At 39.9% G+C, this 23,276-nt stretch overlaps 1 protein-coding gene across 13 annotated transcripts in view; it reads left to right on the forward strand.

Moving 5' to 3' along the window:
- TRAK1 (trafficking kinesin protein 1) overlaps positions 1–23,276 on the forward strand; it is a 203,285-nt gene that overhangs the window by 110,984 nt on the left and 69,025 nt on the right. For all 13 annotated transcript variants that reach the window (XM_033930397.1, XM_033930396.1, XM_033930399.1 and 10 more), the window contains 4 exons: positions 1,194–1,310; positions 12,851–12,951; positions 18,489–18,597; positions 21,892–21,970. In XM_033930397.1, coding sequence (XP_033786288.1) covers positions 1,194–1,310; positions 12,851–12,951; positions 18,489–18,597; positions 21,892–21,970 — 406 coding nt within the window. The remainder of the gene's footprint in view (positions 1–1,193; positions 1,311–12,850; positions 12,952–18,488; positions 18,598–21,891; positions 21,971–23,276) is intronic.

Below are 23,276 nucleotides of genomic sequence, written 5' to 3' on the forward strand. Positions count from 1 at the left end.
CCCATAGGATCGGATGGCTCATTTTAATATTAATGACCTCATTTTAATTCTAATGAGGTCATTTGAATGGCAGAGTTGGAGCATGTACAAATGCACGAAAAACCACGCGGTGAAGACATTAGGTCGTCACAAAAACAGCCAAACTGTTTTAGCGCCGATTGTTAGATGATTTTGTTTATCCAGACCCAAATGAGGTGATCTCCCCTTTCTGACTTCTTTACTGTGATAAAGTGGTACTTGTATGATCCCTGCTATAATTGATGTTGCCTAAATGAATAATCTCCCAGACAAAGTTTAAATTATATCAGTCAGGAATAATAGCATTCCCAGAATTCTTGACTCTGCCAACAGTTTAAAACATTCTTCATTGCAAGACATGGGGGAGCTAGTATTAGCCCTCATTCATCCTAGGTGTGGCTCTATCTTCTCGAAGGTCATGCCAGGACCCCGTGTCAGACCCCCACACACATACACCATCTCCCATAGGATCAGCAGGAGGGATGCCCACTCCCTCCTGCCTTGACCGCTGCTGCCCGGACCCCCAAGCCCCCTACCTTCTAATGAATTCTTCAGAATGGCAGACCTTCCCCTTCCCGATGCATCCTGGGATGCACTGGGAGGGGCCTAAAGCCCTGATTGGCTCAGGCACCTAAGGCTCTTTCCGCCCAGTTTTATTTTCAAGGAAACCTTTTGTGTATCGGGGCCTAAGTGATTGGGAGAGTGTTCCAGGGTGAGTGTGCTGTACAGAGAAAAGTTATTTTTCTTGAGGGTAATACACCTAAGGAACAGGTGACTGGTCATTCAGAGAACAAAGGGCTCATAAAGGGCGGTAGGGAAGAGTAAGGAAAGAAAGGTAGGCAGGTGTCCTGGAACACAGATCTTTAGAGTGAGTGGATCTTAAACTGAACTTGTGCTGATATAGAAAGCCAGTGATAGTGCATGAACAAAGGTAAAATGCAATCAAACTAGCTGGCACAAGAAAGGATATGAAGGGCATTGTTCTGAGTTGTTTGGAGATGTTGATATTGAAATTGAGGGAATCAAGTGTAAAAGTGTTACAGTAATTTAAGGGTTGTCTTCAGCGATTTGCTCCTTTTGACTCTTTCCTGTTTCTTTGTCCAGGGATGGCAAACAAAATTTCTCAGGATAAACAAGAACATCTATGTTTGTTTGTTTTTTTCTGCCTTCTGCAGAAAGAGCGGGACCTAGAATTAGCCGCACGCATTGGCCAGTCATTGCTAAAGAAGAATAAAACCATAACTGAAAGAAATGAATTCCTGGAGGAACAAGTAGAGCACATTAGAGAAGAGGTAAGGGTCTTTCTTCTGTTCTCTGTTTTTGCTGTGTTTTCCTACAATTGGTACCAGTAAATGTTATAATAGGTAAAATATGAATAAAACAAGAAAAACACTTGATTTTCATTTCTGAGGAGGCACTGAAGCCTAACGTTTTTGAAGTTCCTCCTTCCATCCCAGCTTCTTCATGCAGCCTGTTTTACAAAACTGTACTAGTGGCTGCCACGCGGCAACAGGCCTGAAGCCCTTTAAATCTCTATGGGCTTCGGGGCCATTACCGCGCAGCAGCCGCTAGTGTGGCTTTGTAACACAGGCCCGTAGATTATAAAATAATAATAATAACCCCCCCAAAAAAAACTAGACCTCTGAGCATACAATACAGAGCTGTCAAGTTGACCAGTTTCTGCAGTGAAATTTTAGTTGAATCTTGGTTTTCTGAGAACCTCGTTCTGATCCGTTATTTTGTGTCAATATACAACTGTCAGACTTCTTAAACTGAACAGATGGATTTCACAGTTCACAACATGGCTTCAGAGTGTCGCATAGTATAGAATCATTATTGCTTGAACTGATATCAAAGGCAAAATCATATTTATGGAGAGGTAGATGATCCATGTTGACATTTCTTCTGCTTTTGACACGGTAGAACATTCTCTACTTCTACTACTACTATTAATTATTTCTCTGGTGCTACCAGACGCACACAGTGCTGTACAGAGTCATAAAGAGTAAGAAAACAGTCCCTGCTCGAAAGAGATTACAATCTAAACAGGCAAGACAGACAAACAGGATGTCATGGATACAGTTAAGGGGAACCGTTAATCAGCGGGGCTGGGTTGGAGGGCAGAGGAGTAGGGTTAAGAATTGAAAGCTATATCAAAAAGGTGGGTTTTCAGTCTGCTTTTAAACAAGGGAAGGGGTTTGATGGAAAAACTCTGGTAATTTATTCCAGGCATATGGGGCAGCTAGATGAAAGGAACAAAGTTTGGAATTGGCAGTGGAGGAGAAGGGTAATGCTAAGAGTGACATCTGAGGAACGGAGTTCTCTGGGAGGTGTATAAGGAGAGAGAAGCGAGGAGAGATAATGAGGGGCGGCAGAATGAACACACTTGTAGGTCAGCAATAAGATCTGGAACTGTCTGCGATGGCAGATAGGGAGCCAGTGAAGTGACTTAAGGAGAGGGGTGACATGAGCGTAGCGAGGTTGGTAGAAGATGAATTGCGCAGCAGAGTTTTGCACAGATTGCAAGGGAGAGAGGCGACACTGAGGGATACCAGTTAGGAGTAGATTGCAGTAATCTAAGCGTGAGGTTACAAGAGCCTGGACAAGAGTCCAGGTAGTGTGCTCAGCGAAGAATGGGCAAATTTTGGTGATATTAAAGAGATAGAAGTGACAGGTCTTAGGAGCTTGTTGGATATACGTAGAAAATGAGAGGTCAGATCGAAGATGACTCCAAGGTTGTGAGCAGAGGAGACTGGAACAATGACAGTATTATTTACAGAGATGGAGAAAGGAGGAGGAGGAGGAGCAGAGGGTTTAGGAGGAAAGACGAGCAGCTCGGTCTTGGACATATTTAGTTTCAGATGACGGAAGGACATCCAGGCAGCAATGTCAGTCAAACAAGCAGAGACTTTTTCTTGGACTTTAGGTGAAATTTCAGATGTAGAGAGGTAGAGTCATCAGCATAAAGGTGATACTGGAAGCCTTGGGAGGAGATCAGGGCACCGAGGGAAGAGGTGTAGAGAGAGAAGAGAAGAGGTCCTAAGCTAGAACCCTGGGGTACACCAACCGCTAACAGGGTAGCAGTAGAAGAGGACCCACCAATACATACACTAAAGGTGCGTTGGGAAAGGTAGGAGGCAAACCAGGACAGGACAGAATCAAGGAATCCAAACAAGGACAGCATGTCAAAGAGTAAGCTGTGATTTACAGTATCAAAGGCAGCAGACAGGTCAAGAATGATAAGGATAGAGTAAAGGCGCTTAGATCTGGCCATGAACAATTAACTGCAGACCTTAGTGAGGGCAGTCTCTGTGGAGTGTCAGTGGCGAAAACCAGATTATAGAGGATCAAGAATCTGTCGAGTTGAAAGAAAGTTCAGGCAGTGACGGAGAATAGCATGCTCAAGTATCTTGGACAGGAACGGAAGAAGGGAGACAGGTCGATAGTTGGATGGGTAGGACGAGTCTAGCGAGGGTTTTTTGAGAAGTGGATTAACCACCTCATATTTGAATGCAGCAGGGACAGTTGTAGTAGAAAGAGATAGATTGAGAATATGGCATATGGGAGGGATAACAGTATGTGAGATAGGGTCGAGTAGAGGGGTGGGAATAGGGTTTGAGGGGCATGTAGTAGGCTTGGCTGAAGACAGAAATTGTGCAGTTTCTTCCTCTGTGATTATAGAGAAGGTAGAAAAGTCATCAGTAGTTGACGGGGGGACAAACGGGCATGGAGAAGCTTCCTGAGCTGTTTGGGTGAAGGATGAAGGGGAGGTACAAGGTTGAAGTTCAGGAGAGTGGATGGTAGGTAGGGGAGAAGGATGTTACTTTATAGTGAACTCAAACGCAATCTTGTGGACCTTGTCATGGAAGTAATCAGCCATAATCTGGGAAGAGAGAGAGGGAAGGGTCGGAAGTGGGGGGCGCCTTGAGGAGGGAGTTAAGCATGGCAAAGAGATGACGAGGGTTGAATGTAGTAGTCTTGCTTGACCCGTGTAAGTTCAGAATTAATGGAGGTCATCATAAATTTAAAGTGAAGAAAGTCAGCACATGTGCGAAATTTCAGCCAAAGGCGCTCAGCACAGCGGGTGCAGGAACATAAGTAACAGACACTGGTAGTGAGCCAAGGCTGAGGTTTGGTACACCTGACAGAGCAAGAAACAGGGGGAGCAAGGGTGTCCAGAGCAGAGGACAGAATAGAATTGTACGACGAGATAGCCTCGTGGACAGACTTAGATAACATAGTGGAGGCAAGGAGAGGTGAAACAGTGGATGAGAGCGTGGAAGGATCGAGGGCTTGAAGATTTTGAAACCTCTTAGAGGTGACTGGGCGGAGGGGGAGGGTGAGTAATGGTGAATGATATCAGGTGGTGATCAGAGACGGGGAGCAGTGAAGTAGAGAAGTTAGAGAGAGCAGTTGGTGGAAAAGACAAGGTCAAGGCAGTGGCCATCCTGGTGAGTGGTGGTAGTAGAGCAAAGTTGGAGGTCAAATGAGGAGGTTAAGGCAAGAAACTTAGCAGCATACTTGTCAGTGGGATCATCAGGGTGAAAGTTAAAGTCTCCAAGAATGAGGGAAGGAGAAGATGGCTCAAGAAAGCCCAAAAGCCAGGAATCAAATTCAATGAGAAAGGAGGAAGGGGGGCGATAGATAACTGCTATCCGCAGAGGTAAAGGAGTGAATAGGCGGACGGAGTGGACTTCAAATGAAGAAAGGCTGTGGTTTCAAGGGTGAAGAGGTTGGAATCTGCAAAAAGGAGAGAGAAGAAGCCCAACACCTTTGCCTCTACCAGAAGGGTGAGGTGTATGCCAGAAGTGGTAGCCACCATGGGAGAGGGCAGCAGCTGTGGTACAGTCCTCAGGGCAAATCAATGTTTCAGTTAGAGCAAACAGGTGGAGGGACTGGGAGATAAAGAGGTCATGAATGTAGGGCAGTTTGTTGGAGGTAGAATGAGCATTCCATAGCGCACACGAGAAAGGGAGAGAGGAGGATTGAAGGAGAGGAATAGGTATAAGATTAGGGCGGTTACATACGTGGGGAAGCAGCTGGCGTGGAGGGCCAGAGTTTGGATTCTCATTCCCAGCAGAGAGTAGAAGAATATGAATGAATTAGGCATACAGAGATTAGTCCTAAAATGGTTTGCAGAATTTTTAGGAAATAGGACCTATGAGGTAAGAAAAGGAAATAAGAGGTCCTGAAACAATCAGTCAGACTCCATGCACGCTCCCCATACATTCTCCCCCCCCCCCCCTCCAGGGAGGTTTGTGCCTCTTTTTTCATTCCTGCATAAGGAGCCTGATCTGTTACGCGAGCACACACTCTTTTGACTCTGCTAATGTTCTCCTTTTGGGCTATAATCGGTGGGGAGTGTTGGGCTCCTTCTCCTCCTCTCTTTTGTCTTTGGTATCTGTATTACTGGTACCCTATGTGTTCTTGTTGATGGCTATTGTATTGTATTTTTCAAATGACACTTCTGTTTGTACACATCTTCCTTGTACTTTGCTTGTTTCTCTTGTTGACTCTTTAATAAAAATGATATTAAAAAAAAGAGGTCCTGAAAATGGTCTGCTTTTTGCAGAGTATCTCAAGGATCCCTGCTGTCTCTCTTAAGAGTCTTGACAAAAAGATTCTCCTCCCCTTAAAACCACACATTTTCTTATGTGGATGGTATCTTCCTACTTTATGTTGCAAGAGACACTTTTGAGGCCACCCTACAACACCTAGTGAGGACCACAGAGGACCTGAGCACGTGGACACAAAAGAACTTCCTTATACTTAATAAACAGAAGACCAAAGTGCTTTGGTTTGGAGACTTAACTTGCTCCACACACAGATCTAGTACTATCCACCAGTGAAATCCTCACTATTGAAAAAAAACTAAAAAATACTGGGCATTATCCTCAATTCCCAACTAACCTTTGAAGATCAAACCAATTCCCTGATCAAAAAATTCTTCTTCAGGCTAAGACAACTAAGAACAGTACGATCCCTTCTGAGTCAGGCTAATTTTAGAACTGTAGCACAGGCCATCTTGCTACCATACCCGGACTACTGTAATTTCTTGCACTATGGCATCACTGAGAAGGAACACAAGAGATTGCAACTACTTCAGAATACTGCGGCCAGATTAATTTTCAGAGCAGACAAACTTGAAAGAGCTAAACTCACTGTTGGGAAAACTGCACTGGCTACCAGTGAAAAATAGGATTCTTTTCAAGATGGCCTGCATGGTTATAAAGCGGATTAAGGTGACAGCTCTGGCAGACATCAAGCTGTCCCTCTTCTCACCTCAACATGTTAAACAAAAGAACCCCCCAAACCTATTCATGTCCATCTTCAAATCCCTGGGCCCCAGAGTCTGGAATAGACTACCCGTATACTTATGTCAAATTCCGTCCTATTACAGCTTCAGAAGATTATTAAAGACTTATCTTTTCTCATCATCATGACTGATCTCTACCCAATTTGCTTTCTAAAATGTAATTGCTAATGTAATAACTGATTTATAAGCCACAATGATTCCTTGTTGAAAATTGCAGAATGTAAGAAACTATATTAACTTGGCAGATCTGGACACAAAACGAGCAAGCCCTGAGGGCCAGATTCTGCAAACGATGCCGTTATGGGCAGCCACTTATAAAAGCAGCGCAGTTTGTGGGTCAGTCACGGTATGGCGTCGTTTGCAGAATCGCAGCCACATTAGAAGTAGGCACCAGAAATGTAAGCCAGGGTTTTATAGGCCTACATTTACAGTGCCACACCTGCTTTTGACGTAGACTGGACTTGACAGCGTTCTTTGTAGGCACCTGCAAGCACCTACATTTTTTTAAATTGCTTTTTAATTGGTTTTAAACAATGTGGTCAATTTAGTGTGCCGTTTACCACTAATTAAACCAATTAACTTATGGCACGGTTTTGAGAATCAGGCCCTGAAAATCAAATGCAGTTTAAAAGTTTAAAATGCAGAGAAATAGACTGGAAAGGATTTTTTTTTTTTAAGCTTTTGTTTATGTTGTAAATCAGCAAATCTGTTCATGTAATTTGATGTCTTTGTCACAATAGATACTCATTTGAGTGATGTTCATTGCTCTCCAATGCAGGGTTCTCCCCAGGATCTTTTGAATGGCCACCCCCCTCCCACCCACCAATTAGCCTGACAGAAACTTTTATAATACAGTACAGTATTCCCCTGTCCCCACCCGGCAAATCTTTCATGCTGTCTGGCAAAATTTATATGGAGAATATTGCCATTGTAGTGAATATATTTAAGTTCATTTTTTTTTTATGTCTCACAGATTTTATTGCCTGTTCATAGTTTTTCTTTTTCAGAATATCACTTGCTTAAATTTTCTGTCTTATTTGTCCCAAATATTAGGAGTGGGTTCTCTCTCTCTTAACCATTTCTACCTTTCTTATCCTAATTTCTATGCCTCTAACTTTCTTGGTTTTTTGTCATGCTATTCTTATTTTCCTTTTCTTTCCCCACCTCATCTCCTTTTTCTGGGCAACCCGAGTCCCCCATAACCCACTGCATTTTCACTGTCTTTCTCTGTCTTCCTGTATTTGTAAATATTTCCTACTCGTCAAGTATGTTTCCCTATCTTGTCTTTTCCCATCCCAGGAACCTGACAGCCCCCTTTTCCATATAGTGTTCTGTTCTTAACACCACTGTTGCTCCCTTTTCCCCTCCTACAACACTGCAGTGTGACTTGCACTGCTTTCTTATGCTGAATCACAGGGTTGCAATGCATCGGTTTTCTGGAGATTGCTAGACAGACCCTGACATCTTTCCATCAGTTTTTGAAGGAGAGAGGGATATTAGCTATACAAAGCAGGTGAAATATAGCTTATTTTTCCAAATGCGGCTAATTTACTCTCCAATCAAGAGCTGAAATGGTTCAAACTATCATATAGTGGGAGTCTTAACTCAAAAAGCTACAAAATATGTTATTACCACTGGCTGCCTCTAATTTAGTGGTAGCTGGAGATTTTAATGCTGTAATGGATCCATTATTGGATAAAAAACCAGGTAAAAATATTAAATCTTTAGGTCTAGATAATTTAGTTCGATCATGCGATTTGAAGGATATATGGCGTATTCTTCATTTTAATGATCAGGAATATTCATTTTGTTCACAGGTTCATAAATCATTTTCAAGAATAGATTATATTTTTGTTTCAACAAATAAAGTGCAACAGGTGATTAAAGCCTCCATTGATCCTATTATTATTTCGGATCATGCGGGAATATGGATAGAATTACAATTAGATCAATTAGAAAATAATAGACCTCTTTGGAGATTTGATAATGCATTACTTGTGGATGACAAATTTTTGGAAAATTTTAAAACACAAATTAATGAATTTTTTCAAACAAATTTAGTGGAAGATACATCTATAGAGAATGTATGGGATGCATTTAAAGCAACTATGAGGGGTAATATTATATCATATTCAGCTTTTATTAGGAAACAAATTAAAAAACAATATATAGAATTAGAAAAAGAAATAAAAATATTAGAAGCTAAATTGATAAGTAAATGGGAATATGAAGTTTTGCAAGCTCTTTTGAAAGCAAAAGGTAAATATAATGAATTAACTTCAAAAATGATAAGAAAAGATTTGTTTTCCAAGCAAACAGTGTATTATGGAAGTTCTAATAAGGCGGGAAAATTATTGGCAAATTATCTTAAGGCAAAAAAAAGGAGAACTAATATTAATGGAATAAGAGATGATAAAGGTATAATAACAAATCAAACAAATATAATATTAAAACAATTTTTAAACTTTTATAAGGATCTATATTCCTCCGAACCTTATTTGGAGAAACAAAAAGATGGAAAAAAATTTTTAGATTTAATTAATGGACCTAAGATTCCTGATCATATAAAACGAAGTTTAGAAGAACCTATATCATTAAAAGAATTAGAAACAGCATTGAGATCTCTTAGAGTTGGATCCGCTCCAGGTGGTGATGGTTACACAGTAGAATTTTATAAAACATTTCAAAATATCCTCTCCCCACATTTATTAAAATTATATCAGACACAACTTATAAAAGGTAATATAAAAGGTACTATGGCTGAATCAATAATAATTGTTTTGCCTAAGCCAAATAAAGATCCTACTTTGGTTTCAAACTACAGGCCTATATCTTTGATAAATGTTGATAATAAACTTTTGGCGAAAATTTTGGCTTTGAGATTAGCCAAAGCTCTCCCACATATTATAGATATGCATCAAACGGGTTTCGTTGCTAAAAGACATTCCTCCAATAACTCTAGACTATTATTTCACATGCTAAACTTGTCAAAAAAAATGGATGAACCGGCTTTTACAGTTTCATTAGATGCTGAGAAAGCATTTGATAGGGTAGAATGGAATTTTATGTATCAGGCTTTAGAATGGTTTGGTATAGGTTCTGGATTTATACAAATGGTAAAAACATTGTATAGCTTCCCGATTGCAAGATTAAATATTAATAATATGATATCTGATGGTTTTCAATTGCAGAGGGGAGTTAGACAAGGCTGTCCTTTATCTCCTTTGTTATTTGATGTTGTATTAGAACCCTTATTGTTAGCAATACAACAAACGAGGGAGATACAAGGTATTCCATATTCAGATATGGAATATAAAATTTCGGCTTATGCTGATGATATTTTGCTTTATTTGAGAAATCCAGAGTCTACCTTATCTTCTTTATTGGAATTAATTGATAAGTTTGGCAAATTTTCAGGTTATAAAATTAATTGGAATAAATCTGAAATTATACCCTTGAATGTTCACTGTGTAAAAGGATTATTTGATACTTTTCCATTCATATGGAAAGAAGAAGGATTTAAATATCTAGGCATTCAAGTTAAAAAAACAATTGAAGATACTGTAAAAGAAAATGAAAAATATGTATTAAAAAAAGTTACGGAGTTATGTGAGCAATGGAACCCATTACATATTTCTTGGTGGGGAAGAGTTCAAACTATTAAAATGATGATGTTGCCTGTAGTTTGCTACCAAATGAGTATGATACCTATTTATTTTCAGGGGTCCTTTTATAAAAAGCTTAATAGAATTTTAACAAAATTTCTTTGGCTTGGTAAAACATCTAGAATAGCTTTAGTAACCTTACAAAAATCAATTAAGGAGGGAGGGGTAAATTTTCCAAATTTTTATAGGTACCATCAAGCCTATATTCTACGTCAGGGTATGTATTGGATCCTCCCAGAACTTATAGATAATGCACCAGATTGGTTATATTTGGAATGGCGCCTTATGTTTCCCCTAAATTTAGTTCATCTACCAAGTATTAATATACCTAAAAGATACAAAGAAAATAAAATAATAATGGATACTTGGAAAACATTGAGATTTACTGATAAATTAACACCCATCCCAATATACAAATCAACTAATCAATCCATATGGATAAACTCCAAGATCAAAATTGGCGGAGCTCAAATCCTTTGGAAGAACTGGATTAATGCAGGCATTAGATCTCTAGATGATATTATTTCAGAAGGTAAACTGCTGGATTTTCCACAATTGCAACATAGATTTGGTCTCAATAAAACACAAAGTTTTAAATGGTTGCAATTGAAGCAGGCCATTCAGGTTGGGTTCCCTGAATGGAAATCATTAAACAATCAATATAGTTTAAAGTTCTTATGCTTTAAAGCAGACTTCCTAGGACATCAAGCCGCATTGTGGTATAAATTAATATCTGGATATTTAAATAAAAAACCAAAAAATGGTCTAAGAGACATTTGGAGCATTGAGATTGGACATCAAATTAATGCATCTCAATGGCCACTAATTTGGTCTTGGAGAATGGGATGTACAGTGTCAGCATCTATGAGACAAACATGGTTCTTTTTATTACATAGAGCTTTTTGGACCCCTACTCGTTTACAAAAATTAGACAGTTCTAAGTCTAATAGATGCTGGCACTGTAATCTAGAACCAGGGACATTAGATCATTTATTATATCATTGTCCTTATATTAAAATTTTTTGGAATTCAATTTGGCCACAAATTAATAAATTAATGGAAAATCATATTGCAATATCATATGATACAATTTTATTTGGAACAATGATGAGAATAAAAAGTCAAATTTCACCAGAAAATAATAAGCTTTTATTAATTATGACAGGGGTTGCCATTCAACATATAACTAACAATTGGAAAAATTACAACAACCTAAATTACACATTTTGGTGGAATACAATATGTCATATTTTTAAAATGGAAAGAACAATAGCAATACAAAAAGGGACATATACTAAATTTATAAAAATATGGGGGCCATTGACAAAATACTGTAATGAATAAATAATATGATGTTTTCTTCTTCTTTTCTTCTTTTAAGGATCTTTTTATGACACACATAGAGGGGGGGTAAGAAAAATTAATTTATACATAGTATGTTATAATATATTATACAAAATGTAACGTATGAATAAAAGGTAATAAAAGGGTGGGGGGAGGGAAATGGGACAAAATTTGTTTAGATTATATTGTATTAGATATAAAAAAGTTATAGAATATTTATCAATTGTATTCTAATATGTTGTATACTGTTTATAAAAATTTGAAAATTAAAATATTATATTAAAGTAATGAAAGGGAGGGGGGAGGGTGAGGGGGAAAATCAAATTCAGATATATAATGTATTAGATATAAAAGTGATAATATGCATTTATCAATTGTATTTTATTATTATGTACACTTTATGAAAAATTAGAAAATAAAAAATAATGGAAAAAAAAAAAAAACTTATTTCTCATGGCATTGCTGACGAATTTTACTGCAGTGTCATCATATTATAGATATAAAAGTTTAATTCTGTCCACAGAAATCCTGTCACCAAGCCACAAGGGAAGCATTTCTATACTTACTACAAATTTATTTTATCCGCATCAGAAATTAATGGTAACAGAGTGCCTGAACATGCTGTCATTCTTTTCTGCCTACCAATGTTATAACTGTTTTTCAAAACATTACAGTTGCTTGTCAGGGTATTTTGTAAGCATATAGTTTTATATTGCATTAGCAAGAGAATATTAAATTCTAAGATGTACTTTTACCCAGAATAAGGTTGGGCAGATTCCAAAAATGTCTATTTGACTCGAGTATAAAAAACCATTGACACCAGGACAGGGGCCGAGCCCCCCCCCCAAGGGAGGGGGCAGGCTGTTGGCCTTTTGGTTGGTCTCATCTCAGATTGGTGTAGACCGCGGGGTCCTGGACACTCACTCCTGCCCATGCTCTGTCAGTGTTGAAAATGGCTGCTGAGACTTCCAGGGGCAGGCTCGCGAGGCTATGAGTATCCTCACGAGACTGCCACTGTTCTCAGCAGCTATATTTTTCATCACTGACAGAGCATGGGCAGGAGTGAGTAGGATCACTCCTGCCCCAGAGCTGCTGCTAGACTACCTGCTAGACCACCAGGGAAACAAGGTAGTCCTGGGGTCTTTTCTCTGGGTCTGGGAAGGGGGTTGGTGATGCATGTTCAGGGAAGGAGGGAGAATGCATACTTTTCTTGTCAAGGGGGGGTGCGCTGAAGGTATGTTTTATTAAAAATTATTAAAGCCAAAGAAAAAAATTAATGTCCAATCATTTTGGGAGGAAAGTTTCCCAGTTCGGGGGGGAGGGGGGCTTTGGGCTGGGCTGATGATCCCCGAAGCATTCTGGATAATCGGTGTTCCAGATCTAGGCACCTAGCTCCTTGAGTGAGATGCCTAGGTTTTCTGATCTGCTTACTAGGCTACAAAAGAGAGCAGGGACAGGTGGCCTTGGAGCTGAATGTGACTGCGGTGTGTGTCTGTTATTTGCGCAGGTGTCCCAGTTGCGTCATGAGCTTTCCATGAAAGATGAGCTGCTCCAGTTCTACACTAGTGCTGCTGAAGAAAGTGAGCCCGAGTCCATCTGCTCAACACCGTAAGGCAGCAAAACCAGTTCCCTTTTTGGTTTTTTTTTTGCTCTGTGCTTCTTTCTCATTTGAATGGGAACAGGTGGGGGTGTCAGGCTACATGTTTTGTCTCTAGCAAGAAATTGGATGTTCTGAGTTTCAGGGAGCTGCTTCTTCTCCATGTGTGCTCTATGTTGGTTCAACTTGAGCTAGTACATTTCAACATTTTTTGATGCCATCTTCATTAGGCTTCAAAATTGGTCTGGGAAGATAGGTTTTAACTGTCATGCTATCCAGATTTAGATGCTTCTACAACCTGTAAACACATCTTTTCCCTAAACCTGATGACCGATTTTAAATTAACCCTTGTTGACCCAAAACTAGACAACTTACACTCATCATCTTACCCCATCACAAACCTCAGTTTTTCGTTTATTTATTTTATGCGTTTGTAAAACTGTATTATTCTAATTTGTTAAAAATTACTGTTCCTGATTTTTTTACTACCCTGTACACCGCCTTGAACTGAAAGGCTAATGCGGTATATAAATAAACATTTATGTTATATTATTATATATGTTCCTGACCACATTGTGGTAATCATCAGTCTCTAGTATTGGTATGCCGGAATTGGTAGAGCTCTCCGTTGTTTTCCCACAGCTGCTGTAATGGTGGGCCTGGAACCCTTGAGCAGATGTTTATTTCCTGTCTGAATGGACAGTATACACTATCAAAAGACATGGCCTAGAAGAGGTGATTAGTAACCCAGAGATGTTGTCTTCTTACAGGGACTCTGGGAAGATGAGAACACACAAGCCCGATTCCTTATTCAGACTGGGTGCTTTGAAAGAGGCAGGATTAGAGCTTTCAATACAAAAAAAAAGACATAAGTGAGAGCATCAAGAATTGTTGCTAGAAAGAAGAGAAGAGGAGTGAATTTGTTATCGCATGTCGAGAATGTGTCGAGGAAGAGATTTGTTGTAGATTCACCTCACTATGGGGTCCTTTTACCAAACAGCAATACAAAGTTGACTTAGCTCACCCTTACACAGGTCATTCCTGTACACTAAGGCCACTTGTACTGCTAGATAAAATGGCCAGTTTTCCTATTATCCTTATTAATAGCTATACACTAATTTTCCCGTTATTGTGTTGTCGTTAGCACATCAACTCCTACCACCATCAGGGCTAATTAGACATGCTGGGTCCCAGATCAGAAACTAAAGAGGGAATCCCCAGTCACTCCACCCACCATTACTATCACTTATAAATGAGTTCTTCACATATAAAACACAGACAGACCTTCACCAAATAGAGCACAAGATAGCATAATTAGAAATATAAGCACCAAATTTGAACCGAGAAATAAAAACTGAAATGCACTTCATTTAGTACTGAACACAATCAGTGGCATAACCACGAAAGGGAGGAAGGGCTGGGCCCCTATTTTAGGATTAGGCCCCCCAAAATTAATCTCCCTTGCTGTGGCTGGTGGAGATCCCCAAGTCTCACCGATAACCACTTCCTCAAGTCGAGCAACCAGAACTTTCCAAACTCTGGAGCCCGCAGCAGTATTATAGCGTTCCTGTTACTCCCCCTTTCCACACCTGCTCGGCTTTCCCACATATATGAAAACTGAACATGCATGCATTTTTATCTGTTTCTATGTATCCCCAATCTGTTTCTATGTTTACCACCAGTCTATTTCTCTGCATCTTAAACTGCATTTGATTTTCAGGGCCTGATTCTCAAAACCGTGCTATAAGTTAATTGGTTTAATTGGTGGTAAACATAGAAACAGATTGGGGATAAATAGAAACAGATAAAAATGAAGGCAGATAAAGACCATATGACCAATCTAGTCTGCATAACCATGTCATCTGCCATCCCCTCCTCTCTCTTTGAAATCCAACATACTTGACCCAAGCTCTCTTGAATTCAGATGCACTTTCCATCTCCACCACCTCCACCGAGGAGTTATTCCAAGCAATCATCAATGTTTCTATGAAAAAGTATTCTCTGAGAATTTTGAATCTATCCCCTTTCACCTTCATCCCATGCTCCCTCATTCTAGAGTTTCTTTTCAGTTGAACGAGGCTTACCTCATGTACATTTATGCCACATAAGTATTTAAACATCTCTATCATATCTCCCCCTCCTGCTTTTTTTCTAAAGTATATATATTGAGATCTTTAAGTCTTTCCCCATATGCCTTATGACAAAGACCACCAACCATTTTAGTAGCCTTTCTCTGGACCGACTCCATCCTGTTTATATCTTTTTGAAGATGAAGGTGCAGTCTCCAGAATTGTACACAATATTCTAAATGAGGTCTCACCAGAATCTTATACAGGGACATCAATACCTCCTTTTTCCTACTGGACATACCTCTATCTGTGCACCCAAGCATCCTTCTAGCTTTTGCCATTGCCTTTTCAACCTGTTTGACCACCTTAAAGATCATCACATACAATCACACCCAAGTCCCGCTTTCCATGGGTTTTTGTAGCCAAATGCATGACCTTGCATTTCTTAGCTTTAGATATTAGTTGCCAAATTTCAGACCATTTCTCAAGCTTCACTAGATCTTCCTCATATTATCTACATCATCAGAGGTGTCTACTGTATTGAAGGTTTCATTATCATCTGGAAAGAGCAAATCTTACCTGACAGTCCTTCAGCAATATCGTGTACAAAAATGTTAAAAATAACAGGCCCAAGAACTGAACCTTGAGGCATATCACTGGTAACATCCCTTTCCTCAGAGCAATCTCCATTGATTGCTACCCTCTGTTGCTTTCCTTTCAACCAGTTTCTGACCTAGTCTGTCACTTTGAGGATTTATATGGAACACTGTCAAAGGCTTTGCTAAAATCTAAATATACCACATCTAGTGCTTTCCCTCTATCCAATTCTCTGGTCACTCAGTCAAAGAAATTGATCAGAATTGTCTGACAAGACCTGTTTCCTCGGGCCCTGTACTCCACTGGTTTCCAGAAACTTACTATTCTCAGTTTTTTGGGTTTTTGTTTTTTAAAAAAAAATCTTTATTCCTTTTTATATCTTACAACAAGTGTATCAATAAATAACAATTTAAATTAAATACATCACTTGAATCTCTATCATATCCAACATTAAATCATTAAAATTTAACCCCTTCCCTACCATAACCTAAGCAATCACAAATATCATATACAATTTTCTTTCCTATTGATCTAAACATTTAATAATATTCTAAAATCCCTTCCTCCCACCCCCTCATTTGCATTCTCAGTTTTAAAAGAGTTTACGTTAGCTGCCAGTTGCATTTAGAGTTCAGTACAAAGTAGTGATGATTTGGCATCAATTTCTGCATGGCATGATTCCTGAACTACCAACCGAAAAGATCATTGTGCTCTGAAAATTCAGTTCAGTTAAAGGTAGATGTTAATCCAAAATATGTTGAAACCAATGCAATGACTTTTTGATGTGCAGGGGTAAAATTGTGGAATTCTTTGGTAGGGCAAATACAGAAATGTGGTGATAAGGGCACATTTAGGAAATTACTTAAAACTTAATTATTTGTAAATGGGTCATTCCATGTCAAGTGGACCAGGAGCCCACGCTCGACCCTCTTGAAATCCAACCAAATTTTACAAGGGTGTTATCTAGGGTCTCAAATGAAACTCTGCAAATTTTTTTGGATCTATCTCAATTTGGTCAGGAGCTAGGAGTGGTTGAACAAAAGCAATCGATCCACTCCCATGTCTCATGTGACCTAAAACGCCAACTTTGCTTAAGCACTGCAGCAGAAGGAAAGTACCTAGGAGTCTGAAATTTTGCAGTTTGGTAAAACACCTTGGGGCAAGTTTCTGTACCAAATTTGAAATCTTTTGCGAACGTGCTTCCATTTCTACAGGTCAGCAAAGTAGGCAAATAGGATAGCTTCTGTGGCAAAAAAAAAAACCATGCTCTTTCAAATGATATAAAAAAAAGCAAAACAAAAAACTATACCTTAGAGATATTTGAATCTGAAAAACAGTGAAAATTTGCATAAATGCATAAAGCCATTTTTTTGGGATGATCATATCTTCAGCTTCACTTGACTGTAAAAGCTCATATTGCAAATCTTGGAAGTACCTCATGATACATGTCTGCTGGTAAAGTTGTACCCTCAGCAGACATACCTACCAGCAGCAGTATGGAGCCAAACTGTGCCAAAAATTTTCATTCGTGAATTTTTTTTGCCTACTTTGCTGACCTGTAGAAATAGAAGCAGTGCTTAAGCAAAGTTGGCGTTTTAGGTCACACGGGGCATGGGAGTGGATCAATTGCTTTTGTTCAACCACTCCTAGCTCCTGACCAAATTGAGCTAGATCCAAAAATTTTTGCAGAGTGTCATTTGAGACCCTAGATAACACCCCTGTAAAATTTGGTTGGATTTCAAGGTGGTCAAGTGTGGGCGGTTTTCAGTATTGACATGGAATGACCCAAATGCTTTTTTTTTGTATTGATTTCTCCCAACCAATGATCTTCTGAGAACCTACTGACAATGGTTTGTAATATCTTTTTAGGTATTGATTTTTCTTAATGCTGATTTTGATGACTTGTTTACTTATGTTTGTGTTTTATTTTGTTTTACAAATTTATATATGTAATATCAAGTAAACCGTTTAAGAATTACTGTAGACGGTATAGAAAATTTTAAAATAAATAAAATAAAATACTTATCACAGAAGTCAGACTTACCGGTCTGTAATTTCCTGCTTCTTCCTTACTTCCACTTTTGTGGAGAAGGACCACATCTTCCCTTCTCCAGTCCTCTGACACCACTCCTCACTCCTGACATCAAACTCATGTACTTCAATCATCACATAATTTCATAAATTGTAATGTAATTTAAATGAAAATCTTCATGCACTCATTGGTCAATAATTCACGAGGCACCATGCAATAAATAGCTATTTTTACCAGTGGTGCATTACAGATTTCAATCATCGCACATGAACTTTTCAACCAGTGCGCTTTGTATATAAAGTGAAAAAATATTTCAAACACTTATCAGAGCAAAGGCTGTTGAAAAAAAAAAATAAGTTGACCCTGGCTTTGACATGAGCCGTGTTTCACAATCGCTGCCTCAGAAAGCCGAGCAAAAGCGTTTTGTCTAAAATGCCTGAATCCTCTGAACTTGTTGTCTCAAACCAGGAATAAGTGAAAAGACGCAGAACTATCTCAGTTTCAGGAAAAAGCTGAAAGCCTGGCTATTTGTTAATTATCTAGGATAGTCAAATTTATGGATTGCTTTATCCCAAATCCTTTTGCATTTTAATCTCTTGAATTGTAATACTTTTTGTTTGTAATTCCTAATCTTTTGTGAATCACTCTTGAGCTTCTGGTATATAAATGCTCTATGGTGGAGGTGGTAGTTCTGTTTTTCTATGGGCGACCTGGCTGTCTATGTTCAGTTCTTGTGATATTGAAGAATTAGCAGAGGGCACATAAGGTATTAGAGATGTGCAGTAGAAGATCTTTATGTCTTTCTATGGCATTATATTCAACGTATTTTGTGAATGTTTTATTTTACTAGGCTGAAGAGGAATGAGTCCAGCTCCTCCGTCCAAAACTATTTCCACTTTGATTCTCTTCATAAGAAACTGAAGGACCTTGAGGATGAGAATATTGTGCTTCGATCAGAGGTGAAACTTGCAGTAGCACAAGCGCTGGCTCTGTGGGTGCCTGAGCACCCCTAATAATCTCTCCTCAGGGTAAAAGAGCCGAGAATACCATGTTGTAGTGGAAGGTAGGAAAGAAGTATTTTACTGCTTCTGTCTCCCCCTGCAGCCTGTTGGCTGCCTAAGGAATGTCTGACCAATGAGCTGCAGGAGGAGCAGAGAACAGCTGTAATGTAGACAGGTTTCCTGTCTTTGATCTGCCATAGAGAGAGGAAGAAGTGCTGAGAGAGATACCAGGAAAGGGGATGTGAGCAAAGATGGGAGAAGTGCAGGAAGAAAGGTGTGTGTGTGTGGGGGGGGGGGGGGGGCTAGTAATAAAAGACAGTACTGGCAGGAACATATAATATTGCTGTGAAGGTATGGGAGAAGAATTGAAAGAAGAAATCCTGGCTGGGAGATGGAGTAAAGAACTAATGAGAATAGGGGGGAAAGATAGTGGGGCCATGAGAGAGGTGGAAGAATCAACACGTACTGTGAGTCATGAATTGTGAATCAGAGGAAAGGGGATGCAAGCTTGGAGAGCGGCAGAGGAGCATGAGCTGTGGTAGAGAAGAACACATGGAGTTAAGCAAAAAGGATTTGAGAGGAAGAAGAATCAGCTGAGGCAAGTGAAAAGGGCTGGGAAAGGAGGAAACTGAGAAAAGAGTTGTGAGATTGTGGTGAAGAGAAGAGACAAGAAGAGTTGAGGATACTGATGAAAAAATGGCAGAAGTAGTGAGATTAGGAAGACATGAGAGCAAGCAACAAGCTGTGGAGAGACAACCTACATATAGAAATAGATACACAGATGAAGGAAAAAGAAAGGAAAGGAAAATGGAAAAATAAATTTTAGAAGAGAAGGATGAACAGAGAGAATGGAAGCAGAGAGAGGATAGATTCAAACTACAGACACAAAGGTCTGAAAATTGTTCACCAACTGCCTCCAAAAGCTGATCTAGCTGAATCAGCACTGGCTGAGAGATAGATATAGTATTATTGATCTGGATCAGATGAGGAGTAGGGGGGAGGAGTAGTTGGCATCTGTTCAGGCATTGGGATATACGAGAGGTATTTTACAGGAAGAATGGAAAATCTCTCTTTTAAAAATTGCTTTCCAGCAATTGAGAGGTTCTCTGGTCAGAGGTAATATCATTTTCCCTTTACAAAAATAGAAATACCATTCCCCTCCATTATTTGTCGGGGTGGTAGCAATGATGGGTATAATGAGGGACATTGGGCTATAGGGTCTAGCAAGTGATGGTACATAAGATTACCAAATGACATTATTATAGGTTACAGGTTTCTTTTATTTGATATGCCACTAGTAAATAAAGTGGTTTACAATAAAAATATTTTTTTAAAATCTAAGGTAGAAAAGAACTCCATCCTTAAAAGTAAAGCCCTTCCCAAAACCTTCCACATAGCCAAACCCAGAAAAGACACCATCATACCCATACAACCCCCCCCCCCCAACACACACACACACATCCAAAAGGCCTGTTGAAAAATCCTCCAAAAGGTCCAGTATGATAGAAAAGGTGCCACTAGTCCCAAAATAGATCCACATATCACCAAGTTTAGGTTTCATCAGGGGATTCACATTAATATGTCCATCCCTGCAAATCTAGGCAGTTTATCCATGTCTCCTTCTGCTATATCGTGCCTAGAGTTGCCCAGACGGAAATACATTGGATGTTTAAGAGGATTTTTTTTTATATTGTGGATATAATGAATACATGTATTCTCATTATGTGGAATGCATTTTAATGCGCAGTGAGAGATAAGGTTGCCTGGATTTGACTGAATAAAGGCACATAATGATTTTCTTAGCCCCCAGCTCCCACCGACTCTTTCCCCGGTACACAATCTGCCCCATTCCCTTGTACCTCAGACTTGCTGCTGGTATTTCTCCATAACAGTATTCTGTTTAATACCTGTACCACATAGCTGTCAGTGTTTTTGACCTATATGCAGCTCAAAATCCCACTCTGTTCTCACAAGATGGAGAGAGAACCCTGCGGTGAATTTATCATGAGCTATGTGGTGCTGGAAAGAAACAGCAAAATGTGTCACCATAAACAAGTCTCCAGATAAAATTATAGGGGAGTGTGAAAACTGAAGAAGGGGGAAAGCCAGCTTGAAGAAAATGGAGGTGGAAGATGGACAGTGGTCAGCCACTTTGTCCGGTGATGGTCTTGGCTCTAACATTGAGAATGTTTTGGCATACTGGCCCCAGCTTGGAAAATGGTGAAGGTCTAAACCTTAAACACAAATCACCTTATTCTTTATTGTCTTGGGTATAGACTTCATATTGTTCAAGATTCTTGCAAGCCTTATATTCAGGTTTGGATAAAAGTAATTAAATCCATATCCAGGGAGATTATTAAAATTCCTGTCTATCAATAATTGTTTTCTAATTTGTATGCCAAAACTATGTTTGCCAGCACAGTCATTGGCGTAGCAAGGGTGAAAGGCACCCGGGGCGGTAGTGCCCTTCCCCCGCCCTCTTCTCCACCCCCCTCCTGCCTCTCGTGGCATGCACACTACTTCCCTTCCCCCATACCTCTGTAACATTCCTGGCACGAGCAGTAATAACCCCCAAGCTGCTGTTGCACCAGTGTCGGCTCTTCCTCTGATGTCACTTCCTAGATGTGGGTCCAGGAAGTGGCATTAGAAGAAGAGCTGACGCTGGGGCGAAAGCAGCTTAGGGATTGCTGCTCATGCCAGGAATGTTACAGAGGTACAGGGGGCGGAGAGGAGCACGGGTGCCTGTGCCCTCATGAAGACGGTGCCTGGGGCAAACGCCCCCCCCCCCCCCCACACACACACTACGCCACTGAGTACAGTGTTTCAACAGCAGTAAAAATGGTCTATCTTCAGTCCACTGTCCTTATTTTCATTCACTCCTCAATGTTTGTTATCCGTGCTATAGACCTATGACGACACCTAGTGGTTATAATGAGATCAAATCACTATAGCAAAGGTTTTATTCACTGCTGCTTAATTATTTTTTGTGTGTCTTTGTGACCATGTCATAAAACTAGCCTACAGAAAAGAAAGTGGATTACAAAAGATGGAACTCATTTTAATAGCAGTGATTTTACACCATCTTGTGTGATCTACTTTCTTTTCTGTGATTACTTACTTGGGGGATCCATTTGCCTTTTTAATGTACTGATACCGTAAAACTAGTCTGGTCATTTGAAACACATGAACTTGCCACAAGGCTTGTACAAAAACAGATTAACCTGGAACATGTCATTCTGGGCTTTCCAACAGGCATGTCATTTGCAGAAAGAAACCATCACCTATGAAGAGAAGGAGCAACAGCTTGTGAACGATTGTGTGAAGGAGCTAAGTATGTTCTTTTGTAATGTTTCCTTTAGCCATGTTGGCTGTTTTTTATTTCTCTTTCTCCCCTGGTAGCAGTAGTCATGTAAAGTGACCAGGTACTTAATATCTATTTTACCACTTTTGTCATTCCATGTATGCTTTCTAATTGTCCTACAGTACTGTTTATGAGACTGAACTGCGGTCTGGTTTTGCATTTTTTTGGAGTTGGCGCCAAAACTGTTTAACTATTTCCTATATTCTTTCCACATATCAGTTTTATGAAGTACATATACTATGATCACTTTGGACCCCTGATGCAGGCAGATTTGCCAAAACAGAGCTTGTGTTGGGTTCTCTTCCAATCTGATGTATATGCTGGACTTTAATTAAAGTTTGATTGGCAGCTTGATTTCCTTTTTCTCATTTTTTGAGGCGCTTCACTTCTGGCAGTGACCCTTAGCGAATTGAACACACAGGCATTTGCTGTTACCCTTATTCTTTGGGTTATATCTTATATCTTATTTACCATGGACCCCTGACGAAGGTGTACTGTCCGAAACACAGACCGTGTTGGGTCACTTGGTTGGTAAAAAGGTTTTTATATTACTGCATTTTAATTTGTTACAATAAATGCCTGCAACTTGTACATTGCCTGCAGTTTCTGTTGGTTTTTCAGCTTGATTTCCTTGGCCATTTATGCTATTTTTCTTTTATTTCTTTTCTTTATATTTTCTTTTGATCATATTCTTATAGCATTTTGTAAGTATAAAATCTGGGAGTTTACTCTGATGATTGAAACAGGATGAAATAAGCCTATTGGCCAGTGGCATGGTAAGAGAGGGGGGTGGACTGTCCCAGGAGACAAACTGGTGAGGACTCTGGTGCTTCTCTTCACACCTCTGCTCATCTCAATTATGCTGACATCACTGCTCCCCCACCACCATCACCACCACCATGTACCTCTTTACAACTTTGCTGGCTGAGAGCAGGCTGTCCTACATGCTGCTTGTGCCATCTCCCTCCTTTGACGTCACATTTTGTGCATGCAGCCAGGAATGATGTCAGAAAGAAGCCTCAGCCGATGCGAGAGGTGGCTATTCCAGATTGCTCTCTGCCGGCAAAGATGGGAAAGAGGTATGTGGGGAGGGCACAATGCAGTAATTTCTGGATAGCAAGAAAGAGCAGGGAGGATGGTGATGTCAGGGTAACGGAGAAGAGCGGGGGGGGAGCAATGTCGGCAGCGGGGGCAGTGATGTCAGGGCAGCAGGGAAGAGCAGGGGGGGCTGTGATGGAGCAGCGGGGAAGAGCAGGGGGGGCAGTGATATCAGGGC

Source organism: Geotrypetes seraphini, chromosome 2 (assembly GCF_902459505.1).
Source record: "Geotrypetes seraphini chromosome 2, aGeoSer1.1, whole genome shotgun sequence".
NCBI classification, from domain to species: domain Eukaryota; kingdom Metazoa; phylum Chordata; class Amphibia; order Gymnophiona; family Dermophiidae; genus Geotrypetes; species Geotrypetes seraphini.